At 29.3% G+C, this 17,500-nt stretch overlaps 2 protein-coding genes across 2 annotated transcripts; both read right to left on the reverse strand.

The window, feature by feature from the left end:
- Positions 1–7,639: 7,639 nt before the first annotated feature.
- On the reverse strand, positions 7,640–8,606 carry LOC113860123 (NAD(P)H-quinone oxidoreductase subunit 6, chloroplastic-like). Its single transcript, XM_027492813.1, has 2 exons — positions 8,080–8,606; positions 7,640–7,964 (listed from the first exon to the last, which is right to left on the reverse strand). Exons 1-2 carry the CDS (start codon positions 8,604–8,606, stop codon positions 7,649–7,651), a joined length of 843 nt encoding a protein of 280 aa, XP_027348614.1. The 3' UTR covers positions 7,640–7,648.
- A 309-nt stretch (positions 8,607–8,915) lies between these two features.
- Positions 8,916–13,317, reverse strand: LOC113855136. The gene is made up of 4 exons (XM_027486674.1): positions 12,038–13,317; positions 11,446–11,979; positions 9,664–10,161; positions 8,916–9,578 (listed from the first exon to the last, which is right to left on the reverse strand). Exons 1-4 carry the CDS (start codon positions 13,200–13,202, stop codon positions 9,049–9,051), a joined length of 2,727 nt encoding a protein of 908 aa, XP_027342475.1. The 5' UTR covers positions 13,203–13,317; the 3' UTR covers positions 8,916–9,048.
- Positions 13,318–17,500: the final 4,183 nt, after the last annotated feature.

Below are 17,500 nucleotides of genomic sequence, written 5' to 3' on the forward strand. Positions count from 1 at the left end.
CTGGATAATCTAGTATCCTTATGCATGAAGATAATTAATTCGATCGTTGTGGTCGGACTCTATTATGGATTTCTAACCACATTCTCCATAGGGCCATCTTATCTCTTCCTTCTTCGAGCTCGAGTTATGGAAGAAGGGACCGAGAAGAAAGTATCAGCAACAACTGGGTTTATTACGGGACAGCTCATGATGTTCATATCGATCTATTATGTGCCCTTACATTTAGCATTGGGTAGACCTCATACAATAACTGCCATAGCTCTACCGTATCTTTTATTTCAGTTCTTCGGCAATAATCACAAAAAGTTTTTGAATTATGGATACAAGAATCCAAATTCAATACGTAATTTTAGTATTCAAAGAATATTCTTTAAGAATCTTATTTTTCAGTTATTAAACCCTTTCTTTTTACCAAGTTCAATATTGATAAGATTAGTTAACAATAGATTAGTTAATAAGATCTTGATTACTATTAATAAATAAATAATACCAAATTACTAAAAAGATTAATATAAAGAATATAAAAAATAAGATATATGAAGAAAGTCGTCCACTCCCTATATATTTAATAGTTTCTCCCATAAAAAAACTTGTAACACCAATTCCATTTGGAATTCCATCAATTACTTGTCTATCCATAAAATAATTTATTTTACTTAATTTTCTTACACTTCCAATTAAAGATATTTCATAAAAAGCATCTATATAACCACGATTATATGACCAATCATATAAGACATTTATTATATTATCGGCAAGAATTTGTTTGGGAACACTTTTTTCAAATAAATTGAATAAATTCAAATTTAGTAAATCTGAAAAAACCGGTTTATAAAAAAAAGACGCTATAAATATTCCGAAAAACGTTAGAATCACAGAAAAAGTTACGTTTGTAAAAAATTCATACCAATCCTGAATTTTTTTTGAATTTTGATGTAAAAGGTCTATAAACGGAATTAATAATCTTGATAATATATCGCAATCTATTCCTTTTTGGCTGAAAGAAATTCCTATGGCCCCAACAAAAAAAGTAAACAATACTAAAACAAGCATAGAAAATTGCATAGTATTGTCCGATTCGTGAGGATATAAACAAGCAGTTTTTTTAGTACCAAAAAAATGGGTACTATCAAAAAAAAGACGTGTTATGCTTTTGACATTTCGATGAATTCGATGTGAATATGTCTTCTTCAGAAAAAAAAGAAGTCATTTCATTCTTTTTCATTCTTAATAAAGCTAATAAATAAATTTTGTTTTTTATTTTTTCTTCTTTACCCCATAAAGATATTGAATAGAATGAATTATTTTTTTTTCCATTGAAATTTAGAAAATGAATGTTTAAATATCCTTCAAAAACAAGTAAATAGATCCGAAACATATAAAATGCAGTTAATCCTGCTGTGGAACAAGCTATTATTGCGAAAATTGGTGAATACAACCAACTATCATTAAGAATCTCATCTTTGGACCAAAAACAGGCAAAAGGTGGAATACCACAAAGAGAAAGTGTACCTATTAAAAAAGCAGTTTTTGTAATTGGCACATGTTTTGTTAAACCACCCATAAGAACCATATTTTGACTTTTAGCTGGAGAATATCCAACAATAGCTTCCATTGAATGAATAATGGATCCAGATCCTAAAAATAACAATGCTTTTGAATAAGCATGAGTAATCAAATGAAATAAAGCGGCTCGATAAGATCCCATACCTAGAGCTAATATCATATAACCCAATTGAGACATTGTGGAATAGGCCAAATCTTTCTTAATATCTTTTTGAGCAATAGCTAAAGTAGCTCCTAAGACTACTGTTATTATACCTATAAAAGCTATTCCATTCATTATGTAAGGTAGAACTATGAAAAGAGGAAGAAGTCGAGCTACAAGAAAAATTCCCGCCGCTACCATAGTAGCAGCATGTATAAGAGCGGAAATGGGAGTAGGTCCTTCCATAGCATCTGGTAACCATACATGAAGGGGAAATTGGGCAGATTTAGCAACTGAGCCACAAAATAACAAGAGGGCGGATAAAGTAAGAAAAAAAATATTAACTTCATTTTTATAAATCAAATTACTGACTATTTGAAACAAATCCCGAAATTCTAAACTACCCGTTATCCAATAAAAACCTAAAATTCCTAATAATAAACCAAAATCTCCTATACGATTCGTTACAAATGCTTTTTGACAAGCATTTGCTGCAATAGGACGTGTGAACCAAAAACCTATTAATAAATAAGAACACATTCCAACCAATTCCCAAAAAATATAAATTTGTATCAAATTCGAGCTAGTAACTAAACCCAACATTGAAATATTAAAAAAAGTAATATAAGCAAAAAATCTCAAATATCCTTGATCATGAGACATATAATTATCACTATAAATAAGAACCAGAATGCCAACAGTAGTAATTAAAATTGACATAATAGAAGTAAGTGAATCGATCAAGTATCCAAACTCTAAAGAAAGATCATTATTTATGGTCCAAGACCATACATATTGATAGATGGAACCCTTATTGATTTGATAAATAGACAGATCAATCGAAAAAATCATAACTATAGTTAATAAAAAAATACTAGGAAAAGCCCATATACGGCGAAGATTTTTTGTTGCCGTCGGAAAAAGTAGAAATCCCACTCCTATTAACATAGGAACTGGAAATGGAATGAAAGGTATGATCCATGAAGATTGATGTGTATATTCCATACAAAAACAAAACAAATGGATTGGATTCTTAATGAATTTTGTTTCTTATTCGTCAGTTTTGTTTCATCTCTTTTGTAAAGAAAAGGGTCGGTTAATAAAAGAAGTGAATCTAGAAATAGAATTACATTAATTGTTCTGAATCTTTGTTCCATTCGAATATTACTAAGTACAAACTGAAAATGGACCAATAACCAAATTCCTATTCCTAGTAAAAAAAAAAAAAAGAGTTTCTTTTTTTTTTCTCATATTTATTACTATTACTATAATAAATAATGAATGTAATTTTAATAAAATAATAAAAAGGAAATATGTAAAAATAAAAATGTGAATTTCTATTTTTTTTTTTACAATTATACAAAAGTATAGAGTGAGGATAAATAATGAATTACACTAAAACTACGAAGATTCGTTTATTTTGATATTCATTAAAAAATTACAATTCCTACGACATTACTCAATAATTCTTTTTTTTTTAAGCATTAGTTCATTTTTGAACTAATTGAGTATTTTCCATTACAATAAAAAGATATTCATGTCTGGAAAAAGAGTTATAATATTCAATGTTTTACTTTAGAGATAGGAAGCAAAAAGGGAGCATTAAGATACATAAGATATATGGGTAATTAAAGAAGAATTCCTTTTCATTTACAGAAAAAAATGTCTTTCACATCGAACTATAACAATGAAAAACTATACTAACTCGATGGCAGTTCCAAAAAAGCGCACTTCTATATCAAAAAAAATCATTCGAAAAAATTTTTGGAAAAAGAGGGGATATTGGACAACATTAAAAGCTTTTTCATTAGCACAATCTATTTTTACGGGGAATTCAAAAAGTTTTTTTTGTAACAAATACAAACGTCAGAATAATCTGAATTAACTTTATTCAAATAACATTTTTGAATATTAAAATACTAATATAATTGGAATATCTAAATTCGTTTTTCATATCTAAATTAGTATTCTACAAATTTAGGATATGTATAACGATATTCTAAATAAAAAAATACTTTGAATGTAGTGTTCCATTTTTGATGAAAAATTTCACCATTTTTTTATTTATTCTATATTCTTAATTTTATTTTTCTATTCCTTTCTAAAATTTTCTAAAATGTAATATATTTAGAATAAGAAAAAATGTAATATATTTAGAATAAGAATATAGAATAATAATATATATATAGATATAGAATTTCGAAAATTCTAATAGATTCTCTAATAGACTTCTTTTAATTCGTTAATGTTTAGTAAACAAATATTACACTTTAATTGATTCTTTATTTGAATCTTGACAATTGACTAAAAATTGGTTATTATGATTTCGAGTAAGCCGCTATGGTGAAATTGGTAGACACGCTGCTCTTAGGAAGCAGTGCTAGAGCATCTCGGTTCAAGTCCGAGTAGCGGCATGATATCTTATCCTCCAAAAGAATAAGTCCTATAATGAACTCAATTCCTATTTCTATTCCTAGTATTCTGATTTTTATTTATTCTATATGATATTTTCAACTTTAGAGCATATATTAATTCATATATCGTTTTCGGTTGTATCAATTGTAATTTCAATTCATTTGATAACTTTATCGGTCAATGAAATCCTAGGATTATATGATTCGTCCAAAAAAGGCATGATAATAACTTTTTTCTGTATAACAGGATTGTTAGTTACTCGTTGGGTTTTTTCGGGCCATTTACCATTTAGTGATTTATATGAATCATTAATCTTTCTTTCATGGAATTTTTCCATTTTTTATATGGTTCCATGCTTCAAAAAGCATAAAAACAACTATTTAAATACAATAATCGCACCAAGTGTTATTTTTACCCAAGGCTTTGCTACTTCAGGTCTTTTAACCGAAATGCAAAAATCCGTACTATTAGTACCTGCTCTACAATCCCATTGGTTAATTATGCATGTAAGTATGATGATATTGGGTTATGCAACTCTTTTATGTGGATCATTATTATCAGTAGCTATTTTAGTCATTTCATTTCGAGAACTCATACAAATTATTGGTAAAAGCAATAATTTGTATTTTTTAAATGAATCATTTTCGTTTGCTGAAATCAAATACATGAATATGAATGAAAGAAATAATGTTTTACAAAAAACTTCTTTTTCTTCTTCTAGAAATTATTACAGGTCTCAATTTATTCAACAATTAGATCGTTGGGGTTACCGTATTATTAGTCTAGGTTTTATCCTTTTAACAATAGGTATTATTTCAGGAGCAGTATGGGCTAATGAGACATGGGGGTCATATTGGAATTGGGATCCAAAGGAAACTTGGGCTTTTATTACTTGGACTATATTCGCAATTTATTTACATACTAGAAAAAAGAAAAAAGTAGAAAATTTAAATTCTTCAATAGTGGCCTCTATGGGCTTTTTTATAATTTGGGTATGTTATTTAGGAATAAATCTATTAGGAATAGGACTACATAGTTATGGTTCATTTACATCTAATTGAATTAAAGTGAGTGAAAAAAAACTTCACAAATATAAATATGGAAACCATTCATTATATTATATATAAGAAAGAATATATATATATGAAGCAAACTTCCCATAAATCATCGAGAACCCTTTAAATCAAGTAATGTAGTAGTGATTCAAGGGGTTCTCACAAACAACAAGCATATTCAATTACAACTTAAATTCATTTTTTTGTAAGTTAATACAAGAAAAAAATATTTTGTTTATTGTACATAAGATTTTTTACTATTTTTTCTTTTTTTTTTTTCATTTATTCATATTCACGAAAACTATCTATAAAAAATTGGATAGAATAGCTTCAACTTTGTTAGCCGAGAATGAGAAAATGAAATCCGGATAAATACCAATACATAGTACGGGTATAAGGATCGAAATTGAAATAAATAATTCTCGTGGCCCAGAATCAAAAAAATAAGAGTTTGGTGTATTAAAAAGCTTGTATCCATAGAACATCTGCCGTAAGATAGATAATAAATAAATGGGAGTTAATATCATTCCAATTGCTGTTACAAAAGTGATTAGTATTTTTGTAATTAAAAGATATTTTTGGCTGGTAATTATTCCAAAAAAAACTATCAATTCTGCAACAAAACCGCTCATGCCCGGCAATGCAAGAGAAGCCATCGATAAAATAGTGAAAATGGTGAATATTTTTGGCATTGGGATAGCCATTCCGCCCATTTCGTCGAGATAAAGAAGACGTAGTCTATCATAACTAGTTCCCGCCAAGAAAAAAAGCGCAGCGCCAATAAATCCATGAGAGATTATTTGTAAAATAGCGCCATTAAGTCCCGTATCGCTTATAGAACTAATTCCTATAATTAAGAAACCCATATGAGATACTGAGGAATAAGCTATTCTTTTTTTTAAATTACGTTGACCAAGAGATGTTGAAGCTGCATAGATTATTTGAATTGAACCTAATAGCATTAACCAGGGGCAAAATATAGAATGAGCGCGGGATAATAATTCCATATTAATTCGAACCAATCCATATGCTCCCATTTTTAATAAGATTCCGGCTAAAAGCATACAAGTGCTGTAATGTGCCTCCCCGTGGGTGTCTGGTAACCATGTATGGAAAGGTATAATTGGCGATTTGACAGTAAAAGCAATAAAAAATCCCATATAGAAAATTATTTCCAGCGCCATGGGATACGATTGATTAGTTAATGATTCAAAATTTAATGTTGGTTCATTAGAACCATATAAACCCATAGCCAGAATTCCCATTAATAAAAAAATGGAACTTCCTGCAGTGTACAAAATAAACTTTGTAGCTGAATACAAACGTTTCTTACCCCCCCACATAGATAAAAGTAGATAAACGGGAATTAATTCTAATTCCCACATGATGAAAAAAAGTAAAATGTCTCGAGAAGAAAATGATCCTATTTGACCACTATACATTGCTAACATCAGGAAATAAAAAAATGGTGATTCTCGAGTAACCGGCTGAGCTGCTAACGTAGCTAAAGTGGTGATAAATCCTGTCAATAAAATGGGTCCTAAAGAGAGTCCATCTATTCCGAATCTCCAGTAAAAGTCAAAAAAATGGATCCATTTATAATTCTCTGTCAATTGAATTAGTGGATCATCCAATTCTAAATGATAACAAAATGCATAGGTTGTTAGAAGGAGATCCATTAAGCATATACAAATAGTATACCACCTAATCACCTTATTTCCTTTATGAGGAAATAAGAAAATTAAGGAACCTCCAGCTATTGGCAAAACTACAATTATTGTTAACCAAGGAAAATAATTCGTGATAAAAATAAGATATACTTAGACCAGAAAAACCCGCGCTCAAAATAGAAAAGCAATTTTTTTTCTATTTTGAGCGCGGGTTTTTGTCAGTAAAAAAAAACGTATTTGTGTGGTGTTTTTTGAAACGTATCAATAAGCTAGACCCATGCTTCGAGTTGTCTCATGCCATAAATAAACTCGAACACTTAAGAAATCCGTCGGACAGGCGGATTCACACCTCTTACAACCAACACAGTCCTCTGTTCTTGGGGCAGAAGCAATTTGCTTAGCTTTACATCCGTCCCAAGGTATCATTTCTAATACATCTGTGGGGCAGGCTCGAACACATTGAGTACATCCTATACATGTATCATAAATCTTTACTGAATGTGACATTGAATCTATAGAAATCTTTGAACATCAAAAATTGAAAATTTTCGATCTAGTAAACTCGTAAATGAATTCTATATTTAGACACCAGATGAATCAATGATTTATCAGAATTTTGCTAATAAAAATAGACTTATAGATCAATTCATAAGAAGAGAATAGGACCAAAATACTTTGATTTCTTTTATTTATTTTCACAAACATGATTCTAAGTTGCGTATCATACATGCTAATTTGAATTGATAAATATTACACTATTCATTCTAAATTCTACTTTTTATGATTTATTATAATCAATACTATTTATTCAACAAATTCAATTGATTCATACGGGTTGATTTTTTGTTACGATAAATTGAGGAAACAATAGCAGGTCCGATAGCTGCTTCAGCGGCTGCAACAGCTATAACAAAAATTGAAAAAATATTTCCTTTTAATTGGCGACTATCAAAAAAATCAGAAAAGGTTACGAAATTTATATTAACTGCATTCAGTATAAGTTCAAGACACATAAGGGCTCTAACCATATTTCGACTCGTGATTAATCCATAGATACCCATAGAAAATAAATAGGCACTCAAAATAAGTACATGCTCGAACATCATTGACCAACTCCTTACCAATTTTGATTCATTTCATCAATATGAACAAGAATTCAACGGAAATAACTGGGAGAAAATTAAACAAAATAGAATTCAGATTTAGATTATTAGTTAGAATAAGTTCTTATTGGCGAGCCACAACAATTGCACCTATCAAAGCAGCTAAAAGAATTATGGAAATGAGTTCAAATGGAAGAAAAAAATCTGTTGATAAATGAATTCCAATTTGTTGACTAGTACTTATAAAATCTTGTTCTATAATCTGATTTGGTCTCACAGTCCAAATAATCCCGTACCATGATGTATCTGGAATAGTAGTTATTAGTGAAACAAAAATACTTGTACAAACCATCAAAGTAATTCCATCCCCAATGGTCCAAAGACGAAAATCTTGGTAATATTCTGACCTATTCATGAACATTACAGCAAATATGATTAAAACATTTATAGCGCCCACGTAAATAAGTAGCTGCGATGCAGCTACAAAATGGGAGTTTGATAAAATATAGACTAAAGATATACAAACAAGAACCAGTCCCAACGAAAAAGCAGAAAAAATTGGGTTGGTAAGTAATATTACTCCTAGACTTCCTAATATAAGACCCGATCCCAGAAAGACTAAAAGAAAATCATGTATCGGTTCAGGCAAATCCATTATATGTAAAATAAGAGATAAATAAATCGAAATTTCATGACTTTATTGATATGACCAGGAAAAAATTATATACTAAATACTAAATTTCTCTCCGCATTGAATTCAATCAAATCCTAAGATAATAAGTGTGAATTGCTATAGGTACAGTTATAGGATCAATGTCATTCCATTCTTTCTATGAAAGAGTAGTTTGAAACTATACGAAAACTAAAGTATATATATAATATATGTATCGAATATTTCTACTAATAGAATATCTAATATAAAAATATCTACCTCTAAGATTTATTCTTTTTTTTTAATAACATTTTTCTTATTATCCAAATTTATATTATTCATATATATTATTCAAATACATATATTTATATATAGAAATATATCGAATATGATTTGATTTATATAATCTTTATTTTTAGAAAAAGATTTTATAATTATATTATAATTAACTTAATTTTATTTGAATTGTTCGAATTGTATAATCATCAATTACTGACACTGGTAAACGGCCCAAAGCAATTTGATTATAATTCAATTCGTGACGATCATAAGTCGAAAGTTCATATTCTTCAGTCATTGATAAACAATTTGTTGGACAATACTCAATACAGTTACCACAAAATATACAGATTCCGAAATCAATACTGTAATTAAGCAATCGTTTCTTTCGAATATCAGTTTCCAGTTTCCAATCAACAACGGGTAGATCTATGGGACATACACGAACACATACTTCACAAGCAATGCATTTATCAAATTCGAAATGTATTCGACCACGGAAACGTTCCGATGTGATTATTTTTTCATAAGGATATTGAATAGTTACAGGTAAACGATTTGCGTGAGATAAGGTAATCGTGAAACTTTGACCAATGTACCTTGCAGCTCGGACTGTTTGTTGACCATAATTCATAAATCCAGTTATCATAAGGAACATATCGTGAATATCTCTGATTATTTTTGTTTTTTTTCTTTCTCTTGTTTGAGACAAGTTATGAATATAGAAGGTCCGTTTTTTATAGTGAAAACAATTGAGACGAAGTTGTTAATAATAGATTACCGAGAGAAATGGGTAAAAGAAACTTCCATCCAAAATTTAATAATTGATCTATTCTTAGCCTAGGTAAAGTCCATCTTGTTGTGATAGAAACGAATAAGAACAAATAAGTTTTAGCTAGTGTAATAAAGATACCAATTGTTGTTACAAAAACTCCATATGCTTTATTTATTTCAAAAAATTCAGAAACAAATATGTACGGAATAGAGATATTCGGACCACCAAAGTAAAGAACTGTTACAAACAAGGAAGAAATTAATAGGTTTAAATAGGAAGCAATGTAAAATAAGCCAAATTTGATACCCGAATATTCGGTTTGATAACCCGCTATTAATTCTTCTTCCGCTTCTGGTAAATCAAAAGGTAATCTTTCACATTCTGCTAAAGAAGAAATTAGAAAAACGATGAAACCCATAGGTTGACGCCACAAATTCCATCCCCAAAAACCATATTTGGATTGCGCTTCAACTATATCAACTGTACTTAAGCTGTTAGATAATCCTAGTCGGTGATAACATTACTGTTCCCATCTCTATTACAGAACCGTACATGAGATTTTTCACCTCATACGGCTCCTTTTAAGCCTTCAATAAATCTAAGGACCAGACCGATTATTTATCTCTTGATATATTTATAAAATGGATAAGATTCGATTTTATCGGACGGTTCTGAATTAGACCAATTGAATTCTGTCTGTTTTGTTTTATTTAATGAAAAAATTAATAATAAAGAAAAATACATTTCAAATTTTATTTGAATAAATAAAAGATACAAAAAGTACTTCTGAATTGATCTTATCCCTTTAAAAAAAAATTGGAATTTGTTGAGTAATAACTGAATTCTTCAATAAAATACTCTTTATAGAATTCTCAATAACTTCTCCATCATTTTCGATTACAAAAAAGAATTATACATTCGTTTTCTGAATTATGACATGAATTCCATCTTCCTAGAATATAGATGTAAGAAAAAAAAAGAAAAAGGGTATCACTTTTTCTTTCGCTCCTAGCCTTTTTTTGTGCAACTAAAAAGGGACTCAAAAAAAAAAGTGAATTAATGAAAACAAAAGTAAAGGATTATTTCGTTCCTGATAGTCATTTATTTAATCAGTGGATGGGAGCATACTCTGGATCGGAATTGTAGGGAGTACTGCCTGATTTTTTCTACCAACTTAAAGCCCCAATTAGTATTCTTTTTCTATTATGTATAAATGCTCTTTTGGATATTTAAAAAAATTTGCGTTACTAATCCTTTGTGTATTTTGGTGTTTCTACCCATCCATTCATTTTTTTATTAAACCCCTTTAGTTATGTTAATACATGTATGATAATTCATACAAATGATAGTGAAAACTCAAAAAAAAGGTTGGTTTTTCTTTTGTGCCCGCTTCAAGACAGGATGACTAATCAACCAACCTTGGGGGTAAATGACCTCTTCTACTGAAGAAATAGAATAGAATTTTTTTTTTCACTTAATTCTTATACATGGAAAATGAGACTCAATATTTTGACTGCAATTTTAACTCCTCATACTATCTATTAACTATAAGTAATATATAACTATAAGTAATATAGTATATATATAGAATTAATAAATTCTATTCAATAGAAGCTGTTTTATTTCACTCATATAACTATCTGATTAAATTCTTCAATCCGAATTTCGAAAAAGAATAATGATAAGGATATATATTCAATTTATTATCCTTCTTTACTAGAAAGCACTATAAAGAAAGGGGGGAGTATAGCAATAGTATCGAAAAGCTTCTGTCTCAACGAATCGCACGTAGAGATATTGATAACACACATAGAGTTAATGGTATTTCATAACTAATCGATTGAGCAGCAGCTCGTAGACCACCCAAAAAGGAATATTTATTATTTGACCCATATCCTGACATAAGAAGTCCAATGGGAGCAATACTTGAAATAGCAATCCATAAAAAAACACCGATATTGAGGTCAGATAAAACAAAGTTATAATTAAAAGGAATTACTGAATAGCTTATTATAATTGATATGACTGATATGAATGGTCCGATACTGAATAAATTAATATCTCCTCTAGATGGAATAAGATTCTCCTTGAAAAGTAGTTTTGTTCCGTCTGCTAGAGCTTGAAGAACTCCAAAAGGACCAGCATATTCAGGTCCAATACGCTGTTGTATCCCTGCGGATATTTCTCTTTCTAACCATACAATTGCTAGTACACTTATTGTGATTCCTAATACAAGAATAAAAATAGGGGCAAATACCCATAGAATTCCATATACCTCTTTAAAAGATTCCAATCTGAAAAAAAAATGGATATCTTGTATTTCTGTTGTATCAATTATCATTTCAACGATCAACCTCTCCCATAATGATATCTATGCTACCTAGTATTGTCATAATATCGGCCAATTTCATTGTTTTAACTAATTGAGGAAGAATTTGCAAATTGATAAAACCCGGTGGACGAATTTTCCATCTCCAAGGAAAACCATTTTGATCACCTATTAGAAAAATTCCTAATTCTCCCTTAGGAGCCTCAACTCTTACATAAAGTTCTTGTTTCGGCAATTCAAAAGTCGGAGACGCTTTTTTACTAATAAATCGATATTCAAAATCATTCCATTCTGGCTCTGTTTCTTTATCTAAGCAGCGAATTTCTAAATTTTCATATGGTCCGCCGGGAATTCCTTCCAAAGCCTGTTGAATAATTTTTATAGATTCCGTCATTTCACCAATTCGAACTAAATAACGAGCTAACGAATCTCCTTCTTTTTGCCATTGAACTTCCCAATCAAATTCCTCATAACACTCATAATTATCAACTTTACGTAGATCCCATTGTATTCCGGAAGCCCGAAGCATTGGTCCTGATAAACCCCAATTTATTACTTCCTCTCCATCAACAACGCCTACTCCCTCAACCCGTTCTAAAAAAATAGGATTTCGCATAATAAGTCTTTGATATTCAACAACCTTTGTTAAAAAATAATCGCAGAATTCAAAACATTTATCTATCCAACCATGAGGTAAATCAGCCGCTACCCCTCCGATACGAAAAAAATTATGCATCATTCTCATACCTGTCGCAGCTTCGAATAGATCATATATTAATTCTCTTTCTCGGAAAATATAGAAGAAAGGGGTTTGTGCACCAATATCTGCCATAAAAGGTCCCAGCCACAGTAGATGAGAAGCTATACGACTCAACTCTAACATAATTACTCGGATATAGCTAGCTCTTTTAGGTACTTGAATATTTCCCAACTGTTCTGGTCCGTTTACAGTTATTGCTTCTGTGAACATAGTAGCTAAATAATCCCAACGTGTTACATAAGGGAGATATTGTATAATTGTTCGGTTTTCTGCAATTTTTTCCATCCCTCTGTGTAAATAACCCAATATTGGTTCACAATCAATAACATCCTCACCATCCAGAGTAACAATAAGTCGAAGAACACCATGCATTGATGGGTGGTGAGGTCCCATATTTACTATCATGAGGTCCTTTCTTGTAGCTGGGATATTCATAGATTTTTTTCCTCGATTCATAGAAGAATGAATCGCTTTAAAAAAAAAAAAAAATTCATCAAAATTCAAGATCTAATAAATCGAATAATTGAAAATGACTCTTCAAATTAACGAATTTGTGACTCCCGAATATCAAACTGATTTATTAATTTTTTATAACGTATTCTACTTTTTTTTGACAAATAAGACAGTAATCGTTGCCGTTTTCCCAGAATTTTACGTAAACCCCTTTGAGATAAATAGTCTTTTCGGTGCAATTCAAAATGCGAAGTAAGTCTTCGTATCTTATTGGTAAAATGGAATATTTGAAATTCAACTGATCCCGGGTTTTCTTCTTTTTTTTCTTCTGAAATAACAGGTATAAATGAATTTTTTACCATAAAAAAATGAAATGAAAGCTTTCCTCTTCCCCTCGCTTTTGATAAATATTTTTATTGATCAGTAATAGTAATGATACTCATTTTTGTATATAAATCTGAATTTCCTTAGGAATTCCTGATTGAATTCATTCTTTCTTATTAATCAATCCAATCTAAATAGATAGAAAAGATACCATATTTATGGATTCACCAAATAACAAATTGTATGCTTGAAAAATAAAAGACAATTTTGTTGATTCTTTTTTCGATCTAATGGATACATCATTAGATTAGTATCAATGCCACAATGTGTGTTCCCATTTATGTTATGTATATAACAATTTGTCTTCATATACCAGATATATATTATGGTAAATAGAAGACAAATTTCGATTAACGAATTTTCAATCGCGGATACATATGTAGCCTTACTATATTGAAACGACTTCCATTATGGGTATTAAACCAATAGCGATTTATACAAGCTAATTCTTCTAATCTATAATTTGGCCAAAGAAAAATTTGGAAATTCATTAGTTTTTTTTTATCTCTGTCAAGATCTTTTCGTTTTTGAGTCAAAAAATTATTACCTTTATTTTCATTGTAAAATATTGTGTTTCTATGCATACTATTTATATTCTTAGGATTTAAACAAATTACAATTCTCAACTCTCTACGACGTCTAGCGGATAAAATATTTTCAGGAACAAGCAAATTATAATTTTTTTTTTTTTTTTTTTCTGTTATTTTTGGATCTCTTGTCCGTGTAATGTATTTTTCAAAATTTTTCTTATCAACATTACTTTTTTCGGAGTATTTTTGATTCATTTTGTACTTACTCTTACGAATTAATGAGATACCCATGGTTTGATACATAAAAAATTGTTTATTGTTTTTTCTAGACAGGCGAACTGGTTTGATAATAAAAAATTCGTTTTTCATAAATTTTGTATTTTCATTTTTCTTCAAGCCTGGAAAAGTGAAATCCTTATGATTTTGAATCAGCATAATTTTTAGATCTAGTTCTTCCCTTTGAATAGAGGTTATAGCAATTTCTCTTAAATTTTTCAATCTAATCAGGAGACAGTATACTTTGACATTATTTAATATTCTTTTACCTAAGAAATTCTTCCAGTCCAAATGAAAAGTAAAAAAAATTCTTGTTAAGAAATTTAGTTTAGCCTTCATCTTGTTCTTGTCTTTCTTTTTCTTTATACCCTTACCATCCTTTTTACTGTCCAATTCCGCAAATTTTTTTTCAATATCTTTTTTTTGGTTTGAGGGAGATGATTCAAGATTTACTCGACCCGCGCATTCTGTTTTTGCTCGATTTTGAGTCTCTAACTCGAATTCCGGAGATTTCTTTTTTTTCGATGGTCTAAAAATATCTATTATTCTTTTCTTTTCAGTAATGTTATTTTGATTTTCACTAACATTTTGATTTATATTTATATTAAAATGGAAAAAAAGTGATTTGATTGGTATGATCCGCGGGTTATTTTGATATTTATATGCATTAGAAAATATCAAAAATTCTGAAACGAAAAAAAATTTCGTACTCGATATGGAACGATTTAGTATTTCTACATTTATTCCCATCCAATCAAAATACTTTCTATCCAGATTTTTTTCCATATCTATAATAGCATCTTCCGCTGTATAATTCTTCATAGAGATATTACTCATTATATCAAATAATTTTTTTTTATGCGTGTTGTAATTAGAAGAAATCGCTTGCTTTTTATTTGCGTGGAATGATGATCTATATCCATAAATATATGAGTCTTTATTTTCCGTATAATTAATAGAGTTATAGGATAAAAGATCATATCTATATTGTTTTTTCATTTTTTTTTTTTTTAATGCGTCTATTTGTTCTTCTTTGTAAAGAATTAATCGGGTTTTTTCATAAGAATCACAGTTGGTTAAATCTTTATTTTGAGCCACACGATGTTCATTGATTCTATTTCTCCATTTTTGTGGTACTAATCTAGACCATATGCTTTTAGATAAGTCATATTGATAATGACCCTTTAACCAATTTGTCCATTGATTCATTACAGAATTGGGAGGGTTCTTATGTTTTAATTTGGAATGAAATATTCCTTGTACTCCAAAAAAAGAATCCTTTATTTCATTCTTAAGAAAAAAAAATCTTCCATGATATTGAAAAACATATCTTAACTTATACTTATCTATGTTAATGTTGATTACTTGGTTTTGTGATAATTTAAAAAATACATATGCTTGTGACAAAAAGGAGACGTTACAAGAATTCTGTGAATTCGTATTACTAGTATTGTGTATAATCGAAATAAAGTGAATTATACTTTGATTTGTTTTATCAGTTATTTCTGTATTTACTTCATTATTGTAAATGGATCTATTTATCATTTTTTTTTTTGATTCCAGAAAAAGTTGTATATTGATCCTAGGAATACTAATGATATATAGAAGGATATCTATGTATATCCTTTTCAGGAAAAATTTAAAAAAAAAATGTGATTTACGAGTTAATCGAACATTTCTTATTTGTAATATCTGCAAAATATTTTTTTCTAATTCTAATCTTTTAGTATCATAAGTTGTTTTGTTCGAATGAATATTTATCTCTGAAATTAGAAGTCCCCCTTTCCTTTTTTCTTTTGTCATTTTTTCTATTTGTTTTAGAATAGTTTTTGTTTTAGCATTCAGGTCTTTTATTTTTTTTTTTATCAATGAACAATTTCCCCAATTTATAGATTGAATTGGAATGGTTGATTCGAAAATAATTGGATTATTCTTACAAATTGTTGAATCTTTTTTGTTTTCATTCAATTCATTTATTTTTTTGAGTCTAACAAATAATAAAAATAAAGAATGAAAATTTGTAAAATTAAAAATGAAGAGTTGTTTTATTTTTTTTTTTAGAAATAGAATACTTTTGCTGATCCATTTTGCAATATCTTTTGAGATATTTAGAAACCATTTTGTTCTTTCATTTAAAACTTTTAGAACTCGAAAAAAATAATTTTTCAATTTTTTCTTTTTTTTTTTGAGTTCTTTAAAAATAGGATCACAAAAAGAAAATCGATTTTTTTGAGAATCAGAAAAGGGCAATTCAACTTCCCTTCCCCAAATTGTTAAAAAACAGAAGTTCTTTTTTTTCACTTTTTTTTTCATTCTATCTTTTTCCTTTTCATTGGATCGTAACTTAGATCTGTGCCAAGGTTTCAGACGAAAAGGAAATAAGATCTTTATCTGAATACCGTCTGTTAGCCATTTTTGGGGAAATTCTGTTTCAGATAATTGAACGCCATTATAGGTACATTTAATATACATTTCTCTCTTCCAATCCCTATAATCTTCTGACCATTCGGGAAATTGAAAAAGTAGTATACGAACGATATTTTTAGTTATTATCAATGAGGGTAATTTAATATATTTTCGAAGAATCGATTGGGTTATTAATAAAAAACCTCTTATTCCTTGAGCAAATATAAAGTTATCCCAGGCTTCTGCTATTTCTATACGTTTTTTTTCCGCATTTTCGTTTATTTTTTTTTTGTCGTCCTCCTCTTTTTTCTCACTTTCTTTTGCCTTTTCCTCTGTATAATCCAAAATTGGAAATTTTGTCTTTTTTCGAATCCAATTTTGGAACAGAAAAAAGATTTTCATTGACTCGAAACTATCAAAAAAAAAGAACAAGCGTTTCTCAAATTTGTCCAAAAAAAGGGGGGAATGCACAGTTCTTTGAAAAAATTTCCAAGTAACTGTTTTACGCCTTTGAGCACGTATGGATCCTTTGATTATGTCTCGCCGAAAATCCGGTTGTTGTGAATAACGTAGTAAAGCCAATTCGTTTTTTTTAGTATTCTCAGTATTTCCAGTATCATTATGGGTACCCTTATTCTGTTTCTGTAAATTTTTAGTAAAAACCACTACACGTTTGGCTTTTCTAGAACGAATCTGAAAATTTTC

The sequence above is a fragment of the Abrus precatorius genome, unplaced genomic scaffold (genome assembly GCF_003935025.1).
Source record: "Abrus precatorius isolate BTA unplaced genomic scaffold, Abrus_2018 Scaffold0, whole genome shotgun sequence".
NCBI lineage: Eukaryota > Viridiplantae > Streptophyta > Magnoliopsida > Fabales > Fabaceae > Abrus > Abrus precatorius.